The sequence below is a fragment of the Rhinatrema bivittatum genome, chromosome 11 (genome assembly GCF_901001135.1).
Source record: "Rhinatrema bivittatum chromosome 11, aRhiBiv1.1, whole genome shotgun sequence".
Taxonomy (NCBI): Eukaryota; Metazoa; Chordata; class Amphibia; order Gymnophiona; family Rhinatrematidae; genus Rhinatrema; species Rhinatrema bivittatum.
In genome coordinates, this window is record NC_042625.1 from 87,258,945 (window position 1) to 87,279,646 (window position 20,702).

General features: G+C 44.0%; 1 protein-coding gene and 1 long non-coding RNA gene across 2 annotated transcripts in view; one reads left to right on the plus strand and one right to left on the minus strand.

Moving 5' to 3' along the window:
- The window catches only part of SESN2 (sestrin 2), a 48,439-nt gene extending 33,906 nt beyond the window's left edge, over window positions 1–14,533 (minus strand). The window contains exon 1 of the mRNA XM_029619099.1: window positions 14,039–14,533. Coding sequence (XP_029474959.1) covers window positions 14,039–14,362 — 324 coding nt within the window. The 5' untranslated portion in view covers window positions 14,363–14,533. The remainder of the gene's footprint in view (window positions 1–14,038) is intronic.
- A 100-nt stretch (window positions 14,534–14,633) lies between these two features.
- Window positions 14,634–19,656, plus strand: LOC115100580. The gene is made up of 3 exons (XR_003859141.1): window positions 14,634–15,078; window positions 18,375–18,497; window positions 18,759–19,656. It is a non-coding gene; the product is annotated as an uncharacterized LOC115100580 (long non-coding RNA).
- Window positions 19,657–20,702: the final 1,046 nt, after the last annotated feature.

The window sequence follows — 20,702 nt, forward strand, 5'->3', positions numbered from 1 at the left end:
GCTTCTATTTCTTCACAGATTGTGGGACATTAGTTGTTAGGATATATCGATATTTAGTTGAATCCATTCTTCATTCCATCTACACAATATTTCTTGAGCCACTGGCTGCCACACAACCTTAAAGCATAATAGATCCACACATTCCCTCCCCCTGCGTGTAAGGATTGGCAAGATATTTTTCTTTGCCACCATTTTTCTTCCCAAATGCATCTTGTGCAATTGTGATTATACAGTTCAATTGTAGTTTATCAGCGCAAAACACTTTGTTCCAAAAGGATTGAGGCTTATCAATGTTTTGTTTTGCATACTTTATTGTGATGAGGTTGTAGAAAATGTTTCCTTCTGATAACTCTCCCACACTGCTCATAGTTGTGTAAGCAACACTGCACACTGTGTATGACTTACTCCAATGTTGGCTAAACTTTTCAACGAGTCAGTTGCAGTGATCAGTGGGTTCTGTTTTGCAGATTTGACCAGTTTTATCAGAGATTTTTCTTGGTCTTCCAGATCTTGTCCTTACCTCAACAGTTTTATCCAACTCCCATTTCTCAACAATGTTTCTGACAGTTGAAATTGCTATTGGAAGTATACAGGGAGTTATTTTTATTTTTTAATCCAAATCAGGGGATGGCTAAGAGTGAATTAACTTCATTTTCAAATCCCTCATGGGTCTTAAGATCATGACAGGCTGCTTGAGGTTCCATCACCACAATCTGATGTCTGTTAGAGACCCTAGAGTGAGCATTTTCTGTGACAGGGCCTGTCTGGTGGAACTCACCAACAGATAATCTGAAAATGATTAACTTTCACTCGGATATTTAAGTGACAACTGAAGGCATATTATTTTAGGCAGGCTTTCAAACTCCAAGTCTAGGGTAACTTCAGCATTCAGTCATTTCTTAAAAATAAGCAGGGCCGAGCGACACCATAATGGGTCCCATGAAGGCAGGAGTCTGTCACTGCCGAAACGTTATCAGTGTTGGGTTCGTATTAGAGCACTTGTTTTTGGAATGAGAGGCTATAGCTTTAAAGCTAAGTAAAGTTCTTGTTACGCAATACAATTTTTTTTTTGCAAAATAATATGCCCACTGGTAGGGAGGGATGACGAAAAGGTAAGTGATGTGATCCAGAGTACTTATTTGATGATACTGGTTGCATTCCACTGCAGGCATAAGCCTGTCGATTAAACATTTTAAGCATGTAAAAAATATGACACCAGTTCAGGTTTTAATCTATGGTAATCACTTCTTCAATATTTTATAATTGGACAACTAACTTTCCACCATGTAAAGGTTGTCTCAGCTCCTGTTCAACTAGAGAGTCACTGAAACATGCAATTTGACCAGAAGTGCCTAAACCTTTGCACTCAACTATAGCCTTAGCAATGTAGGCTTTTATAAGCAGGCAGAATGACTAAACCAAACCTGTCTTTGCTACCATCGACTACGTTACTAGGAAATCCTTTAAGCTGTTGCTCTGACATTCTCTTGTATCCCCTGGGAGTAGCTCTGGTCTGAATAGCATGGTGTCACAAATTACCTCTCACTGCTTAGAGCCAGCTAGTCTGTACTGGCCCTGAGGCCGTAAACAATATTAGCCAGGTAACAGGATCCAAACAGCTCCTATTCTATGTGAAACAATTTGTGACATGATTCCAGCCTTGAGAAGAGACAGCTAAAGGAAGATATGATAGAGGTCTATAAAATCACAAGTGGAGTAGAATGGGTAGATGTGAAACTGTTATTTGCTCTTTCAAAAAAATACAAAGACTAGGGACACTCCATAAAGGTAGCACATTTAAAACAAATCAGAGAAAATTCTTACACATTTACTCCACAAATGCTCTTGAATTTATTGCCAAAGGATGTGGTAATGGCAGTTAGCATAGCTGGATTTATATGGTTTGGACAAGTCCATAAACTATTTAACCAGGTAGAGCTGGGGAAAGCCACTGCTTATCCCTCAGTCGGGCCGATTCAGTGAAGTCCGCGGGAGAGCGGACGAACGCCCACTCGCCTGTGCAGGTGATTCTGTATTTAAATTAGGTGGTGCGGTAGAAATGGGCAAAAGGAAGCGCTAGGGACACTAGCGCGTCCCTAGCGCCTCCTTTTGACCTGGAGCAGCGGCTGTCAGTGGGTTTGACAGCAGACGCTCAATTTTGCCGGCGTCTGTTCTCGAGCCCGTTGACAGCCATGGGCTCGGAAACCGGACGCCGGCAAAATTGAGCGTCCGGTTTTCGGCCCGACAGCCGTCGGCCCATTTTAAATTTTTTTTCTTCACTCTTCGGGACCTCTGACTTAATATCGCCATGATATTAAGTCGGAGGGTGCCGGCAGAAACTAGCACCTACCTTTGGGTAGGCGCTAAATGTGCGGCTTGGCTGCACATTTTACTTTCTGTATCGCGCAGGCATACCTAATAGGGCCATCAACATGCATTTGCATGTTGAGAGCGCTATTAGGTGCCGCGGGTTGGACGCGTGTTTTACGCCCCTTACTGAATAAGGGGTAAGGGAAAACGCGCGTCCAAGGGCAGGTATTGGCCTGAGTGTTTGTAGCATGGGATCTTGTCAGGTACTTATGATCTGGATTGGCCTGGATCCTGGGCTTGATGGACCCTCGCTATGGCAATTCATATGCTATCACCGAGTCCTATACTATGGGCCCTCTGACTTGCTTTGTTGATCAATTCAGTGAAATGTTCTGCTAGCTTTCTAAGAACTGTTTAGCCTGAGAGCCTCAGCCTGGCAGTCTCCAGTTGGGAGTCTGCACAACTCCCTAACCTTCAAGAGGCTCCTTTAGTGACGAAAGTGGCCTGGAATGCTTATCCTAGTATCTTGGCCTTCACCTAATCCACCATCATCTAAAGTCCATCATAACATGCAGATCACGTAGCTATTTTGCTAAACAATATTAACAGAATAGACTGAGAGAAGCAACAAGGCTAGAAGTCAGATGGCCTGACACCATTCTAGGCTCTGTGGCCATTAAGCTCATGACACTTGGGGTATATAAAAATCTTGTTTCCCCACAGCCTGGGGCTGGTCAATTTTGCTGCTGGACAAATAGTGGAACAGCGGCCCACTGGCTCAGTAAGCAATATCTGTGGAACTGGTATTTTTGCTACAAAACGGTTTTGATATTTTGCCTTAACATATTGTAATGTACATAGTAAAGATGGCAGAAAAAGACCAATAACTCCATCCAGTTTGCCCAGCAAGTTTCTTATGGTAGTAACTGCTGCTCCATGCAGATCACCCCCATGTTTCTGTTAAGGGCAGTAATATTAACAACCAAAACCAAGCAACTGTCAGACCCATAACAAAATTACCGCTAGCAACATTTTTAACGGGTGAGCAGACTTCTTGATAATTCATACAGTGCTGCTGCTTGAACGGGCCTGGTTTTTTTGGACGTGACCGTTTCTGCAGTACTGCGCTTTTTCCCCAAATGTTTGCGTTTCAGTACCCTGGACCATAACAGTCCAGGGCCCAGCATTAAGAACCTAAGAAAACATTGGCTGTCATCTAAGCCCAATTCCCCTACTGAAGCAGAGATGATACTGCAGTTGCATGAAAACCAGCTAAGCTAATTGGTTAGTGTTAGTAATCCCTTTGCCTCCTGTTAGAGGTTGCAGCTGCTGCTCCATGCAGCCTTTTCTTCATTTCCAACTCCAGCTTTTAGGGATCCACAGTGTTGAACCCATATCTTTTTGAATTTGTTTTAGTCTTCACCACCTCTTCTGAAAGGGCCCTCCAGGCATCCAATACCTTCCCTGTGAATAATTATTTCCCCGCTTTTGTCCAGAGTCTTCCCCCTCCCCCCCGAAATGTAATATCATGACCTCTAGTTCTGTTTGTTTTCAACAGAAAGGGTTTGAGGAACATGCGCATTAAAACTTTTCAGCTCTGTATCACATCTCCCCTGCACCTCCTCTCTTCCAGGGTATACTGTATTTTTCGCTCCATAAGATGCACCTAGGATTCAGAGTGGGAAAATTTAAAAAAAAAATGGTGTACTAAACAGGCTGTGTTCCCGGGCGTCTGTGCGTCTCATGGAGCAAATTAGGGGAGGGCATAAAATGTTTTTTTATTCCCATTCCCCATCCCAACCTTTTAAATTTAATTAACTACAACCCCCCACCCTCCTGACCCCCCCCCACAAGACTTGCCAAAAGTCCCTGGTGGTCCAGCGGGGGTCCGGGAGCGATCTCCTGCACTCGGGCCATCTGCTGCCAGTATTCAAAATGGCGCAGATAGCTTTTGCCGACAGCCCGAGTGCAGGAGATCGCTCCCAGACCCCCGCTGGACCACCAGGGACTTTTGGCAAGTCTGGGAGGGGGGGGGGGGGGGGGGGAGAGGTGTGTGTAGTTAGGTTTTTTTTGTTTTTGTTTTTTTAATATTCGCTCCATAAGACGCACGGATATTTTCCCCCCCACTTTTGGGGAAAAAAAGTGTGTCTTATGGAGCGAAAAATACGGTAGATATTCAGATCCTTCAGCCTCACCTCATAGGTCTTCCAATACAGACCCCACACCATTTTGGTCACCCTTCTCTAGACCAACTCTATCCTGTCTATCCTTTTTGAGATATGGGCTCCAGACTGAAATCAGTGTGGCCAAGGACATTACCACCTTTTTTTTTACAGGTTATTCCTCTCTCTATGCAGTCTAGCATTCTTCTGGCTTTAGCTATTGCCTTTTCACATTGCTTCAGATCACCAGACACTACCACCCCAAAATATCTATCCCAATCCATGCACATTAGTCTTTCACCGCCCATCATATATGGCTCTTTTGGATTACCGCACCCCAGATGCATGACTGCACTTCTTGGCATTGAATCCCAGTTACAGTGTCTTTGACCACTCGTCTTTTAAAATCATTTTTCATTCTCTCTATTCCTTCAGGAGTGTCCACTCTTTTGCAGATCTTAGTATCATCTGCAAACAAACAAACTTTACCTTCTATCCCTTCCGTAATGTCGTTCACAAAGATATTGAACAGAGCCAGTCTCAAATTGGGGCACTCCGTTTAACACAGTTCTCTCGCAAGGGCAGGTTCCATTTCCATTACGCTGCCTCCTGTCAATCAACCAATATGCAATCCACTCCACCACCTTGGCGCCCACTCCCAAGCTTCTCTTTTTATTCAAGAGCTTCCTAGGTAGACCGTATCAAAAGCTTTGCTGAAATCCTAAGGACATCTTTATCAAGCACTCTTCCTTGATTCAATTCTCTAGTCAGTGAATCAAAAAAAAATCTGGATTTGTCCAACAAGACTTTTCCCTGGTGAATCCATGTTGCATCAGATCCAGCAACCCACCGGACTGTAGATCGTTCACTATCCTATCCTCCATTAATTTTCCCACCACTGAGGTAAGGCTAACCAGCCTGTAGTTTCTGGCCTCCTCTCTGCTCCCACTCTTTTGAAGCAGGACCATCTCAGCTCTTCTCCAAGTCACACAGCACCTCTCCCATTTCCAGGGATCCATTCAGCAGAACATCTGAGCTCCTTCAGTATTCTGGGATGAATCGCATCCAGCTCCACAGCCCTGTCCACTTTCAGTTTGGATAGCTCTTCCCATACATTCTCTTCTGTAAGCGGTGTTTCGCCTACTCCATCCCCATCTATGGTCTTCACAACTAGCGACAGTCCTTCTTCCTGGGTCTTCTTTAGTGAAAATGAAACGACTGTTTAACAGCTCTGCCATTTTATTGTGTCTCTCGCCACACATTGCTCTCTTCACCTTTCAATTTCATTATACCACTTCAGGCCTCCCCTTCTCTCTCTTATATAATAAATCTGTAAAATGTTTTGTCACCTCACTTTACCATTTGCTTTCCTGATTTCTTTGTCTCCCTCAGCTTCACCAGGTATTCTTGTCTTCCTTTTTTGGGATCCTTTATACTTCTTGAATGCTGTTCTTTTTGCCTTTATTTTTTTCAGCTTTCTCCTCTGAGAATCAGATCGGTTTATTTATCCTTTTACCTTTTTTACTGTTCTAACACACAGATTTGTTGCTTTTGTAATAGCTCCTTTTAACTTGGCCCATTATTGTTCCACTTCACCCATTTTCTCCCAGTCTTCCAATTCTTCCTCCAAGAACATCCCTATTTTGACAAAGTCCATATTTATGAAATTCACAACTCAGGTCTTCATACGACTTCTCTGTATTTTATTTGTCACATCAAACCATTTATTTGTTTACAGCAAATAAGTGCAGTTGCTTCACTAAGGCGGATACCAGACTGCCCAATAGGGATAAGCATTTATTACATTCATTTCAGTGGGTAAGCGCGTACCTCGCCGATTTTTTAGTACACACATGAAAACGGATAGAATGCGTGCATCTCTGTTTCTCGCATATACTAGAAAGTTGGCGAGATACGCGCTTACCCGCCAAAACTTGCCAGGTTCTTATGGCCTGGATTGGCCACTGTTGGAAACAGGATGCTGGGCTTGATGGACCCTTGGTCTGACCCAGTATGGCATTTTCTTATGTTCTTAACAGATGCGACGAATGCACATGCCTAGTGGCCAAATAACTATTCATTCATCAAAGTTTTTTCTGGAGACATAAAGTCCTGGAGGACACAGAGCACGTAGAACAGCGTTTTGAGCATCTCCTCTGCAGTGGTGGGGGTAGGTGGCAGAGAAGTGTGTAGATACAGCACACACAGAATAAGATCTCCAGGCCCATCCTTTCTGTCCACTTTCGCTCCCTACTGACCTTCTGGCTGGCTATACCTTTGCTTTCTCATCGCACCTGGGTAATAATTTAGAATGATGCACAGAAAGGCAAAAATGAAAACCCCACCCTGTGAATCTTCCTCAAATGATGTTCCCACTAAATGACGCCCTCGTAGCAATTGCAGAGTTCTGTTCCCAAACGTCTTCGCAGAGAGCCTGAGTCTCTGATCTGGGGTTGCTTGCAGCAAAGAAAACCAATAGAATCTCTATGAATTTCTGTCCAAAGCCCATGGCTACATTACATTATTATTTCAACTCTGTCCCTCACTAACACACAATGCTTCTTGATCGAACCTACTCAGCCGTGCAAACAGTGGAGCACATATATCTTTAAGGTCTAATTTGAATGTATGATGGGGGGGGGGGGGGGGGGGAGAAGGGGTATTTCAAATGGGTTTGTTTTGCACATACGATGACAAGAATGAATCTCACTCTTATGCCATGGTAGGTTGGATACAATATCACCCTCTCACATTTACTGTAAGGAGATCAAGGCTCAGTATGGCAGCACTCTAGCAGAGTCCTAGGCAGACATCATGTTAATGCATGTCGAGTATGAATACAAAAATGTGACAGCTGAAATGTGGACTCAGGGAAGATTTATAAAAAAAACAAAAAAAAAAAACAGGGATAGGGTAAGGAGGTAGCTGTCAATAAAAGGTGAACACAATTCTAAAAAAGTGCAAAGATATAAGAAATACAAGTTATATTAGGTCAATAAAAAAGGCATGGAGACTTTAGAAAAGCCCAAAAGAGGAAACAGGTAGGTAGTTGGTAGAATTTAACTAACTCTAGAGATTTAAGACGTGTGAGCAGGCACAGAGACCCCACCTGAGACACATCTGTCCCCAGGAGTCCTCCAGGTGCAGCCAAATGCACTTTCCATACAAAAGGAAAAAGGTTCACCTTGCTCCAAACTCTTTCAGAATGACTTACCCCTCCCCCACCCCCAGTCTTTTGTGGTAAGAGGGAGATAGGTGGGAAACTGAGAAGCAACAGAGAGAAGCCATACTTACAATGGCGGCACAGGAGGAAAACCATGCTCTGCCTCTTTAAGGATGAGCCAGCTGCTGCCTAATCTGTCTGTTTGATTAGGTTTATGAGTGTAGGTTAGAGGCCCTTAGACTTGGTGCCTGCAGTAAAATGTTTTATTTGCTGTCTCAAAAGAAACATCAAGTTATTTTAGGAGTAAAAGCAGTAATGTACCCAGCCTGAAATGCACAGCATTCCTTCGGAGGCTTTTAATACTTTTAAGAGGAGACTTGCAGCCTTTGGATGTCAGACAGGTGAGCTTAATGACCGTTGCAATTAGAGGACTTGGTTTCTGTGTTCATGATAAATGTTGTTGTCTTCTTCGGCATTCCTTCGCAGTCCAGGAAAATTCTCTCTCCCGATCTGTGAGTCTGAAGGTGGCCAATGACATCTTTTCCAGATCGACAGATACAGACACTGCTTGGGCGGCTGATTTGGGGTGCAACACATGTCGGACGTTCCTGCTTTTCCACCTCCTGTTACTGTCATAAGGGCACGTTAAGATAATATTTGCAGAGTCATGCATTTGGGGTGCAGAAATCCACAGAAGCAGTACACAATGGAGAAAGTAGGGGGGTGAGAAGCTGATGCACACTGACCTGGAGGAAGACTTCAGGGTAATCGTGTCCAATGGCCTCAACACAGAAAAACAATGATAAAGGTAGTGGCCAAGGCCACAGGAATGCTAGTGTACACAAGGAGAGGCGCAGGCAGCAGAAAAAAAAAAAAAAGGAGGCAATAATGCTTCTGTACAGGTTATTGGCAAGACCTCAACTTCTGTAGGCCACACCTCCAGACAGGCTGCAGGTGATTAAAAAAAAAAAAAGCCTTACAATATGAGATTTAGTGGCCTAAATATGTACACCCTGTAGGAAAGGGGAGATAGAGGGACATGACAAACATTCAAAAGGTATAAAATTAGGCACAAGAAACTAACCTTTTTCAGAGGAAAGAATGCTCTAAGAAGAGGTCAAGGCATTAGGCTTCTAGGGACATGCTCAGGAACAAGATCTGAAAATACTTCTTCACAGAAAGACAAAAGAACTGGCAGAGACAAACAGTAACTGAATTTAAAAAATACATGGGATAAGCACAAAGGATCCCTAGTGGCAAACAGGATAACAATGAAGCATTGGGAGCATTCTGCACGAAGCAACGCCTGAGCCGGCCTGCAGGAAGACATTAACCTAAATGAAGCAACAGTTACAACCTTAAAACAGCCTTCATACAACAGCATAGGGCTTGCAAGAAGGCTGGCGTGACTGAATGAGCAGAACCTGCTGCAAAGGATGCCCACATACAGCACAGCTCCATCCTCAGGCTCTCCAAGGAGCTGAACTCTCTTCCCTCCTGTATCTGTTCGACTTGAGTTAATGAATAACTACAACCCTGTACAAGCTTGGCTCTATTTACCATGTGCAGCACTGCGCACACCATCAGAACTATAGAAAAAATTAATCATCATCTTTTATTGCTCCCAAAATCTTTCAGACAAAGCTGCCAAGTGACCCAGTTTCTAGGCCAAGACTTTTTTTCCATTCCCAGTTTTTCAACTTGCATTATGGAATCTGTAGTCCTGCTTTGCCCATCTGAAATTAGCATCACAGGCATCTGTGCTTCTATAGATTAGGAGAGCGTGTCAAAAAGCTCATACTGACCTAAAACCTCCCTCTGAAAACTGAGTCATTCGGGTGCTCAGTACTGACTAGAGGGGGAGTAGCAGCGTCTCCAAGGAAAAAGCCTTGAACATGTCCCATAAAGATGTCAGTTTTGTGTCCTTCCCAGGGGAAGGTGTAACTGGTTCCACGCTAGCACCACTGCCTCACTACTTACCTAACCAGATAAAACCTTTTAAACTTTGTTTCTTTACGAAGTATAACAGAACACTATTTGTGGTTGGTTTGTTTAACAAATGGTTAAAAACCCCACCTAATCAATATTCTTTAGAGAGGATGCAGGATAGGGTCCATGGACATATTTTCTGTCCCTCTTCCCACAATAGCCCTCATTCCTGCACCCTTTCCTTTTTACTTCAAATGTAAGCTCTTTGGGGTAGGTACCTATAACTGTGCAGCTCCTGTTGATTCGTCATATTCCTGCCCTGAATGAGATGCATCTATGCTTACCATACAGAGCACTGCATACACTCTTACCATTATACAATAATAATTATACATTACACAGCTGGTACACATTATGTCCCTCCTCAACCTACACACACTTCTGGGGTTGCCTCCTTGTACATTAAAAGTTATTCACGCTATGAAAGCCCGAGTATACTTTTGGATGGGCAGAGGAAAAGGCATTTTCAGCCAAACTGTTTTTGTTAAGTAGCTAAAAGGCCTTGAGAACTATCCTTTAAATACATTTAAAACTGCACAAGGTAAATGAGCAGGAATAACTAAGAGATGAAGCCTTCATCCCATCATCCACTCGCTGTGCTTTCAGGCCAAGTACCACATGGGTGTTGACATGGGATAGCAAATGCCACCCCAGTTTCAGGCATGGGAGTGAGCAGGGGTAACCTAAACCTCCCACCCGATGCATTGTTATGCAGTGGAACCTCTTCCTCACATCCTGCCCCACCTCCCACAAGCCAGCAGCAGAGCAGGAGCAGCATTAAAGCAAATGTCATTTCCTGCAGTTGCGGGGTCAGTTTTGCAAGGAGTGAAATCACACTGCTCCTACTGCGAGACTGGCACTGCAACAGTAGATGAGGTACACAAACCCTGCTGGGCCAGCTGTGCACCTGGAGGAGGTGCCGCAGCAGCCTATGCTGCTGTCAGGGTGGGACCTGCATCTTCAGTTCTCACTGGCCAGCATGTTCTGAACTCTGCCCTGCAAGATTTGAACACATTTGCTCGGTTGGCATGAGGAGAAGGCGCAGGGACAGCAGCTCAGGCTGGCAGATGTGTGGCAGCCTGACCAGCTGCTGCTGGAAGGGGAGGGGAAGAGAGAGGAGAGGACGTGATGGCATGAAGGCTCAGCAGGGGCTGAGAGGAGGTTTATAAAGGGGTGAGTGTGGAAATGGGACTGGGGATGAGGTGAAATAAAGAGAATGGGAAGATGGGTAGGATGAATGCATCATCTTATCAGAAAATATTGGAGAAGAATTTGTATTCAGACTGGAAGCTGCGCATAGGGCACACTTGAACTTTCCAACATGACAATGATCTCAAACATAAGGCCAAGTCGACCCTTCAGTGGCTGCAGCAGGAGAAAGTGAAGTTTCTGGAGTGGCCATCACAGTCCCCTGACATCATCCTTGAGCCACTTTGGGGAGAGCTCAAACATGCAGTTCAGGCTAGACAACCAAAGAATTTACAGGATCCGGAACTTTACTATATGAGAAAATAAAAGGGCCTTATTCACAGCTATCACAAAAGACTGCAGTCACTAATGCAAAGGGGACAATAGCAGACATTAAGAACTAAGGGTATGCAAACTTTTGAACATGACCATTTTGTTTCCCTTATTGCTATGCTTTGTTTAATGACTGTGCTATTCTGTGATCTGTATTGGGACCCTTACTTTTCAATATATTTATAAAATGATTTGAAAAGAAATTCAACGAGTGAGGTAATCAAATTTGCAGATGATACAAAATTGTTCAGAGTAGTTAAATCACAAGCAGATTGTGATAAATTGCAGGAAGACCTTGTGAGACTGGCAGATGAAATTTAATGTGGATAAGTACAAGGTGATGCACTTAGGGAAAAATAACCCATGCTTTAGTTACACAATGTTAGGTTCCACATTAGGTGCTACCACCCAAGAAAGATCTAGGTGTCATAGTGGATAACACATTGAAATCGTCGGTTCAGTGTGCTGCGGCAGTCAAAAAAGCAAACAATGTTGGGAACTATTAGAAAAGGAATGGTGAATAAAACAGAAAATGTCATAATGCCTCTGTAACGCTCCATGGTGAGACCGCACCTTGAATACTGTGTATAATTCTGGTCGCCGCATCTCAAAAAAAGATATAATTGTGATGGAGAAGGTATAGAGAAGGGCGACCAAAATGATAAGGGGAATGGAACAGCTCCCCTATGAGGAAGGACTAAAGAGGTTAGGACTTTTCAGCTTGGAGAAGAGACGGCAGAGGGGGGGATATGATAGAGGTGTTTAAAGTCATGAGAGGTCTAGAACAGGTAGATGTGAATCGGTTATTTACTCTTTCGGATAGTAGAAAGACTAGGGGGCACTCCATGAAGTTAGCATGGGGCACATTTAAAACTAATCGGAGAAAGTTCTTTTTCACTCAACGCACAATTAAACTCTGGAATTTGTTGCCAGAGGATGTGGTTAGTGCAGTTAGTATAACTGTGTTTAAAAAAGGATTGGATAAGTTCTTGGAGGAGAAGTCCATTATCTGCTCTTAATTAAGTTGACTTAGAAAATAGCCACTGCTATTACTAGCAACAGTAACATGGGATAGACTTAGTTTTTGGGTACTTGCCAGGTTCTTATGGCCTGGATTGGCCACTGTTGGAAACAGGATGCTGGGCTTGATGGACCCTTGGTCTGACCCAGTATGGCATGTTCTTATCTTCTTATGTGATGCATAATAGTTTTAATTTGAAACGCATTAAAACAGACAATTGTTTTGTTTGATCACTCATGTTTTCTTAAAATGTTGACAAATAGAAGAGCTCAGGTCAGCTTCAGAAAATAAATAACCAAAACAAAACCAAGGGAACCAGAGAAAGTAAAATAATCAAATAATGGTCAGCAGAAAAGGTGTCAGTAAGCCAGACGATGTGTCCCATTATAAACCCCACTATTAAACCACTGAAGAAGCTGTTTTTACAGCAAAACACTGACTGTCGGGCTTGGTGATTTTCTCATCTGACTGTTGGTCTCGTATTTTACTTACAGAAAAAAACCCTAAAAAATAATCATAAAAAGGTTCCACTTGAATTTAAAGGTGAATAATTGAACTGTCTGGATGGTCCTTGAGGGATATAGCAGGACATATAGTCTGGCTTGCTGACACCTTTTCTGCTGACCATTTGATCATTTTACTTTGTCTGGTTCTCCTGATCTTACTACCAGGGATACATAAACGTATGAGCACAACTGTAGGTGACAGTAAAGGAAATGGAGCTAGTGAATGAATAAGAGTTAGAGGAAGGTAGATGAGAGCCGAGGAAGGGGCGTGTAAAGGGGAACTAAAGTGAGTGAAATAGGAGGATTGAGAAGGCTGCAGATACAGTGAGTACAGGAGACAGAAAGCAACTATGGAGACTATGAACTGGAGGATGAGAGAAGGGGATGCTGTGGGGTAAAATCCCGTTCTGAGTATCAGAGAAGACAAATGGAGAAAAAGAAGTGAAGGAAAGATCAATGTCAGAGAGACAGAGAAGGGAAGAAATGAAAAAATAGATAGGAAATCACATTTCTGATTCTAATTTGTGGCCTCTTATTTTATATTAGATGAGGGTCTGCCCTTGTTCTGTGGGTGACCAAGGTGAGTGATTTTACTATTGTGCAGCTCCTGTATAGGGATCTGCAGCAAGTCAGTTTGTTTTGTTTCTCCAATAGGAGAATTATTGGTATTCTAAGATCCAGTGTAATATTTACAGTGGTGCCTTTTCAAAAGTAGGGTTACTGCTGTTTGAGACTTTGGCATTAGTGCTGTTATGGTATGATAGCAAAAAACAAAAACAAAAACACTCAGAACCTAAGCTTTGCATTACTTCATTAAGGGCCTGGCAGTAGATGTTTGTATTCCCCATTACTGAAGTGACAACAGAAATTGAATATTTCTTTTTTGCATAGTGAATTGAAAAGGATCAATATCCTAGGTCTATTACTAGGAGAATTTTTGTAGACAAGTAGCAGGTTACAGAATTAGAGGTCCAGAATGGCTATTGTGCTTTGTCCTTCCTAATTAGACTTCAGACTTCTCTCATAATCTATATATAAGAATTCGGTGAATGAGGTTAGCAATAATTTTCATGATAGTTTTATTAAGACTCTGAAAGGTTGAAATTGGTTGGATTATTAAAAGTTGCATAGGCCTATCTTTGGACTTCCTGTATCATTTATTGCCAAGGGAGGCCATGTTGAGGGGATGGGTATGATATACTGAAATCTCATTTCGATTTGCCCCAGATACGTCTCTCTAGAGATGCCGTGATCCTGCAGGCACCTGCCAGCTGTGGCAGGTTCTCTTGGCAATACAAGCGTCAGTACGACTGCAAATACGGGACATGACTAAGAGCCCATCCGAATGCTGCGCCCCTCCCCTTACCTGTGCAGTCTGCAGCAGCTGCCAGCTTCGCTCTTTGATTTCCGGGAAGGGACAGCTCTCGGAAAGCCGGAGGAGAAGCAGCAGCACCTGGCGGAGCTCCGGCGAATCTACCCCTTCCTTCGGCCCGTTGGGCGCCAGGTCCGCGTCCCCCAGGCAGCCCAGAAATGCCTGGCCCAGTCTCTCCATGGCCTCTTCCCGACCTTTCTGCCTTTGGCTGCACAGCCCAGCTGCCCACTTGGTGGCATCGCAGCTCCTAGCCGCCACCGACCCCGGTGCCCGCCCCGTGCTCGGAGCATCAGCTGCAGGAGCTGGGCAACAACTCATGGCGAGGAGCGGAGGAGAGACCACCGGCCTAGCAGTCAGGGCCACCACTGGCCATCCCCGGCGGAGGCAAGGGCCCAGATCCTGATTTACGACGAATCGCAACGCACCTCCGGTGCTCCCTCTCCGAAACCAGGCGCTGGGCGGGCTGACGGACGGGCCACCCCGGAGGACGCCTCGACTCTTACAACCCCCGTCATAGACGCACGACGGCCCAAACCGGCTCACCAGCCCGCGACTGCTCCACCCCCCTCCCGCTGCTCCTTCAGGCTCATCAGCTGGTGGTGACGCAATGCCGTTGCCGTCTACGCACCCTCAGCCGTGAGGCAGGATGGGAGATGTACTCGGTCACCGCCCATCGCGCGCCGGATGACTACATCTCCCAGAAGGCTGCCTGCGCCCCGCTCCCCGGAAAGCGTATGCCAGTGATTCTCCACAGCTCTGAAGAGGGCGGGCTTTAGCTTTGAAATGGTGACTAACACTGGGGAAGGAAGGTCTATCGTGGTCACCTATTAGGTTGCTCTAGGACTTGTACTTCCTGTACAAGTTGTTCAGTTGCAATGAGGTGAGGCCTTCCTTGTTTTTGGCTAGAGATTTAACTGTTTTCCCCACATTTTTTTCATTACAATCCCTTCCTTCCAATGCATTTCGATGGGCGGGGAAATTGCCCTCTTTGTCCACGTGACTACATCGAAATAAAGGTTAAAATATACAGAAACGTAAGTTATCAAGTAATAATACATAAATGGGGTATTGCTATATATGGGCTCATGGGGCTTTTTCATTTTTTCCATTTACCTCTTGCCCTTTCAGTGTTAGATTCAGGGACGGTATGTTATACCCCACCTCTAGTGGGCAGTACCCAGTGTTCCAGGTACAGAAATAAAGGTTAACTATACATACATAGTGATAACTTTTTATTGGGACTAATAATAGTTCTTGACTAGCTTTGGCAAGCTAATACTCTCCTCCTTAGGTCAGAGCAGAAGCCAATTTCAGATACCAGAGACTAGCACTTTGCTTCCTGCTTTAGCTCCTCTCATGTAGGTAGCATACAGAGAACAGATGGAATGGAGGAGAGACTGGTAGGGATGTGCAGGAGAAAAAAAATTGTTTTCAGGTGTTGTTTTTTTTCCACGAATATCAGTTCGTGGATTGATTCTTTTTCATTCTTGAGAAAAAAAGTAATCAATTAAAAAAAAAAATAGCCAAAAACAAAAACGAAGCCTCCTGCCCAAAAAACCGCCTGGGCCAGGAGCCCCCGCTCCGGCCCTCACCTATCCATTGTTGGGGATCCATCAGCTTCAGCCTAGGCCAAAGGCCAAGGGAGCAGTAGGTTGCCGCCACCTCAGAGCCTTTGGGCCAATGCCGGGGCCCCAGTCTGTACCTGGTCCAGAGGATGAGGAGTCCCGATGCCGCGGCCTCAACCCGGACCCCAAGTCCTGATGCCTGGGCCTCAGCCTCGGAGCCTCTTCTTCATCCTCTTCATTCTTTGGCACGTGCAAGCCTAATGACGCCATCCGGTGGGGTCGCACCCCTAGACCTAGGCCCAAATCATTAGTTTGAACAAAATGAACAAATAACATTTGTTTCATTTGGGGGGGGGGGCCCTGATTTGTTTCAGGGCCCCGCATGAGACGAATTAGCCTTGTCACATGTTGCAGTTTCATTTTACACAAATGCACATTCCTAGAGCAGAGCAAAGAAGAACCACACCGCTATCTAATCCAGCCCCTCCCCTCCTGTCATTCAGGGACAAAGAGGGGAATGGGTGAAGCTGCAGCAGTCACTGCAAAGAAAATACCTTACTTTCCCTATACTAGCCCCTTCCTCTTCTGTTTCCCACCCAAAAAGCAGCATGCAGGAAGGACTGTAGGAAGAAGGCTCTTTGCTAGAAGAGGAGAGACTAGAGCTTTCTCCTATTGGCTATCCATTGCTAACAGAGCAAGAGGAGGGGAAGGGCTGCAGTAGGATTTCTAGAGGGCACAACAGAGGACAAAGCTACATTTGGAGGGGACAGGTCAAAGTGACATTTCTTCATGTCACACCCACCCCCTATAACAGCATTCTACTTTTAAATTGGCTAGACAAAGCATTACAAGAAAAAATCTCAATGACCTTAGATGGGATAAAAAAAATAACTCTAGCCAGTTTCAGCACCCAGTATAAGTACTATTAAAATTATTTAAGAACATTATTCAACCAATTTTTTCCATATGGTGTTTTTATAGGATGGGTCAGTATCTCAATCTAAACCCTGCATCTTAACTTCTGTAATATACACTCCTCAGAAATTCCCCCAACAACCAGAGCAGAGTAGATCAGACCTAGGCCATTTATTTTTAACAACTCACCATGCAAAATCATTTTTCAAATTCTGGTGTCACTTTAGTAATAGCAATAGAAACTCCCTCTAAACATTGTGTAAAGTTAGACTGAATGCTGCTGAAAGGACACTCAGAACCTATATAGCAGCAACCCTACCCATGAAAAGGCAGCACTGCAGTGGTGGTTTTCTTATTTCTGTGGCTTTATTACCTGCCTTTTGGAATAATAGATTCAACCAAGTAAGGTTACATTTAAAATCACAAATGTGTAGTAGCTTATGACAGAACAAGGTGTGCAGTAAGCCTTGAACTAGACAATGCTTTATTTAGCTCACCCGTTTTATAATGAAACTTTAAATGCTGTGAGAGTGAATAAGAATAAATAAAACTTCCTCCTTTTGGTGAAAAGGGATTGGTGCTGTGTATGAGAGGTTAGAACAGTTGCAAAGGGAGCAGGACTGGAGCACAGTAGGATCAGGATTGCAATGCAGGAATTGGGACACCCGCCTTCCATCCTCATACCTCTGCTGAGGTGCCTAGGGGTGGCCAAATCCCAAATCACTCACTGACGGGCTGATACAGTAAAAATCACGGGAGAGCGGGCGAGCAGGACACTCTCCTGTGCGCACGATACAGTAAATTAATTTATTTAAATTAGGTTCTGTGGCAAAAAGAGGTGCTAGGGACACTAGCGCGTCCCTAGCACCTCTTTTTAGACAGGAGCAGCGGTTGTCAGCGGATTTGACAGCCAACGCTCAATTTTGCCGGCGTCGGTTCTCGAGCCCGCTGATAGCCATGGGTTTGGAAACCGGACGCCGGCAAAATTGAGCATCCAGTTTTCAACCTGCGAGCCATGGGCCCATTTTAAATTTTTATTTTTTATTTTTTTTACTTTTTTTAACTTTTGGGGCCTCCGACTTAATATCGCCATGATATTAAGTCAGAGGGTGCACAGAAAAGCACTGCTTTTCTGTGCACTTCCCCAGTGCCGGCAAAAATTAACGCCTACCTTTGGGTAGGCGCTAATTTCTTAAAGTAAAATGTGTGGCTTGGCTGCACATTTTACTTACTGTATCGTGCGGGAATAACTAATAGCGCCCGCAACATGCATTTGCATGTTGCGGGCGCTATTGGGGGGGGTTGGATGCACATTTTCGACATGCTGTTACCCCTTACTGAATAAGGGGTAAAGCTAGCACGTAGGGGTAAGGCTCCTGTGCATGAGCAAACTCACAGGCCGATACAGTACAGTGCACTCTGGCTATTCCCCTTATTCAGTAAGAGGTAATAGCGCGTCGAAAACGCGCGTCCAATTGCAGGTTAACAATGCGTTCCGCCAGAGCGCACTGTACTGTATCGGCCTGTGAGTTTGCACATGCATCAGTGCAATGAAGTGCTGTCAGAAATCCAGCTGGCCTTTCCTTTCTTTTTAGGTGTCCTTTACAGTGTCTATACTGCATAAAGCAATGCGATTGCTAAATTATCTATGTAATTCTGAACAGTAGCCTTATTTAGATAAGGCAAGTAAGGTGAGTTTTAGATAAATCTTGGTTTAGTTCTAGTTTTTAAAGCTAAACAGTATTAGAATGTGCCTAATGCTTAAGGCATAGAAGGACAACAGTTTAGAATAATCAGAAGATGGTTGTGATTTCTTGCAGCACAGAAAGGGTTTTTGTGGTTGTTTTTAGTTTGCTTTGGTGAGGACCACCTTTTCCATGTGGCGCATTGGAAGTCAATGGTGATTCCCCACGCATCTTGCAACTGTATCCATCACCCAACTGGACAGCAGTGAAATTCATCTAAAGTATCTGGTAAACATGGTCAGAATTTAGGTAGAGATTTAGGGATATCTTTTTGACCTGAGAGAGAAGGTGGGTTTGGTTTTCTGGTTATTAGCTACAAAAAATAATGTTTCTATCTTTGCCAATGTCAATAAATTCTTTTACTATATTGCCATGGGTTTCTGTCTTATATAGAACATAAACGTAAATGTACATGCATTGACTTTGCTTATTGCTTGAAATGGTAATATTTTGTGCTTTTTTTTTTTTTTTAATTTCTTTTTGCTTCAGCCTCATCCTGGGAGAACCATTCGTTGTGTGGGTTACACATCTGAGAGGCGAAGTCATTTATGTGGCTTCTTCCATAGGTGGGGTTTTACTTTGTGTCTGACCATTTGTCCATCTGTAACATAGTAACATAATGAATAGTGGCAAATAAAGAGCAAATTGGTCCATCTAGCCTACCCAGCAAGTTTTTTCTCTTTTATTTTTTAATAATTATTTTAAGGGCAATAGTAACTGCTGCTCCATGCAGGCTACCCCCAAGCTGTTTGTTAAGGGTGGTAGCAACTGTGCATGAGGTATCGCACGTGAGGGAGTTGGTTTCCACCGTAGATGTGCAAAACCTCCTGTCTTTCTGATTTATGCTCATGCAGAGCAACTGCAGAGCAACTGCCAAACCTTTTTACACATGTAAGGTAATTTGAAAATCAACTGCAGAGTTAAAATCAATAATCCAGAGGTGTAAGCTCTGCAGAGCCAGGACTAAAGCTTTGCTTAAAATCCAGCCTTGGCAGTCAGCAAAGGCACTAACATAAAAAATAAAACTGTGAAAGGAAAAAAAAACCCAGCAAGATGTTTAAAACAAAACTAATTTAGCAAGAAATTTGCAGACTTTCTAACATTTATCCTGGAAGAGCCAGGGGGTTGGAGTCCCTCCCTATGTTCAGGGACTCCACTCTAGACTCCCATTAGTCCTCCCAATGGCTAGGGAATCTGGGAAATGTAGTTTTCCTGGGATATTTCTGCTCTTGACGCTTAATCCCACCCTTGAAGCTCCTCCCACTCTACCAATCCCACGGTCTGTCGGGAACTGTAGTTCTATCCTTCCCTTTGTCCTGCCTTAGCTCTTGTGAACAGATAAAGGGAGAGCTTCTTTTTGAACCTGTTCAAGTTGGGCCCAGTTCTTGTCCTGTCAGATCCTCCTTGTTCCTTATACCAAACAGCCTCTTTATCACAGTAAACAGCTGTTTACCTGCTGCCTTCCTTCCAATGCCTCCCGAAGGTAACAGAACCTGTGGCAAAAAAAGAGGCAGGATGAGCGTGGGGAAGGGTGCATGGGGCTTTAATTTCCTTGCACAGCGGCTGGTGCACAGGTACTGAGTTCACAACGTAAGCCAGCAGCACTGTCCTTTGAAAATTAATTTGTACCTTGCAACCCACATGGCAATTTGGAAACTTGCCCCGATAACTTTGAGAGTTATACACCTGACTTTAAAGTTAGGCTGGTAAAACAGAATAGAGCATAGGTCAGACAGACAAATGCATCTTGGAAATTAGTGCTCAGTATAAAGAATGCATTTGGAAATCTTGTGTACTCCAGGGAGCCCACATTGCTAGCCTTGTTTTAAACTGGGTAGACCTTTTGTTCTCATTTTAGCTTTTTCCAAACACACCCCTCGAGATTTTTCCTTAAGTATAAACGCAATGAGAATGTGCCTCGCTTTTTCTGTTTCAGTGCTTCAGGTTTATATGACAAAACATGACAGAACTGGTGTAACATCTCGCCCAAAAAATCTACACCCCCTTCCAAAATGTTCACCTGTTGTTGCATTAAACCAGCATTTGTTCCATGTATCATGCTCCACAGCTGCCCAGTGAAAGATATATTCCAGAAGTCCGTAGTCCCATAGTTTTATTTTTTTTTTTTTTTTTTTAAATTTGTAGTTTATTAAGTTTTCAAATTACCAACATGACATTGACATCTGTAACAGAGGAGCATATACAAGCTACTGTGTACATAAAGAAAGAACCAACATGTGAACCAATAAACAACCTAACACCGATTAGGTAAGAAATAGATGTCCAAATGCAGGGCCTCCTGCAATATCTCCTCTCTGCGGACACAATGCTCAAATATTGATCCCCCCCCCCCCCCCCCCCCACCCCCACCCCCCCAAAGAGGGACAAGACAAAAGTCCTTTGATATCTCCTACGGGAGACAAAGATAAAAAG